The sequence below is a fragment of the Coenobita brevimanus genome, chromosome 21, assembly GCF_032717465.1.
Source record: "Coenobita brevimanus isolate Jiangsu-jjx chromosome 21, ASM3271746v2, whole genome shotgun sequence".
NCBI classification, from domain to species: domain Eukaryota; kingdom Metazoa; phylum Arthropoda; class Malacostraca; order Decapoda; family Coenobitidae; genus Coenobita; species Coenobita brevimanus.
Genome location: NC_136974.1, coordinates 10,261,239 through 10,262,260, shown reverse-complemented (window position 1 = coordinate 10,262,260; position 1,022 = coordinate 10,261,239). Strand labels below are relative to the sequence as shown.

The 1,022-nt window shown below is 41.5% G+C and overlaps 1 protein-coding gene across 1 annotated transcript in view; it reads left to right on the top strand.

Moving 5' to 3' along the window:
• Window positions 1-358, top strand: part of LOC145392099 (uncharacterized) — a 36,864-nt gene extending 36,506 nt beyond the window's left edge. The window contains exon 3 of the mRNA XM_080266554.1: window positions 101-358. Within this exon, the coding sequence (XP_080122680.1) occupies window positions 101-358 (258 nt within the window). The remainder of the gene's footprint in view (window positions 1-100) is intronic.
• Window positions 359-1,022: the final 664 nt, after the last annotated feature.

Sequence of the window (1,022 nt, the reverse complement as noted above, 5' to 3'; positions counted from 1 at the left end):
AAGGGAGACAGAAGCGAGACCAAAGAAAGGAAGGTATCCATGAGGAGAGTATGGAGGAGGAGTAGATGTCAACTCTGTGTGGTGATTAGGTTGCTTAAAGTGGTGCCATGGTAAATGCTCTGGACTCAGGAACGTAAAGAGAGCTGGAGAGAACTTCAGGTACCCAGCATGTGTTAGAGGATCAGCAGTGAGACCACAGGAGGTAACTGTGGAGGGTGGTGTGTTGGAAGTGGTAGACCAGTTCTGCTATCTTGGTGACACCATGAACTGTGAGGGCGGAGCAGAGGCGGCAGTGATTACCAGGATCACAAGCGCCTGGAGAAAGTGGAGAGAGTTGGCCAGTCTGTTAGTGAATTAGGGGATACTGCTGGTTCACCATCCAAGGATCTACTGCGCCTGCATCAGACCTGAACTTGCTGCTGTATGCTGCAGAGACATGGGCACTGACAGCAAATTTGAAGAGGCTCCTGTTTACTTGTGATCAGAGGATGCTGAGGTATATGGCAAGAGTTAAGTGGCGAGACAGTGTCAAATGAGGAGGTGAGAATATGTGGAGTGGAGAGCATAGAGGATAGGGTTCGGAGAATGAGACTGAGATGGTTCGGTCACGTGCACAGAAGAAGACAGGATAACATTTGAGAACGGCTATGAGACTGGAACTAGAAGGAGACGTTTAAATAGAAAAAGCAGAGGACAGAGATAGATGGAGACGACTCATATCACGGCCAGCCGCGGTACTGGGAAGAGGACGCTAAAAGAAGACGATGATGATGATGATGATACCATATATATATATATATATATATATATATATATATATATATATATATATATAGAAATATATATATAGTAATATATATATATAGATAGATAGATAGATAGATAGATAGATGTCTATATATTTATATCTATATATATCTATATATATCTATACAGGAAGACGATGCTGATGATGATACCATATATATATATATATATATATATTACAGGAAGACGATGCTGATGATGATACCATATATATA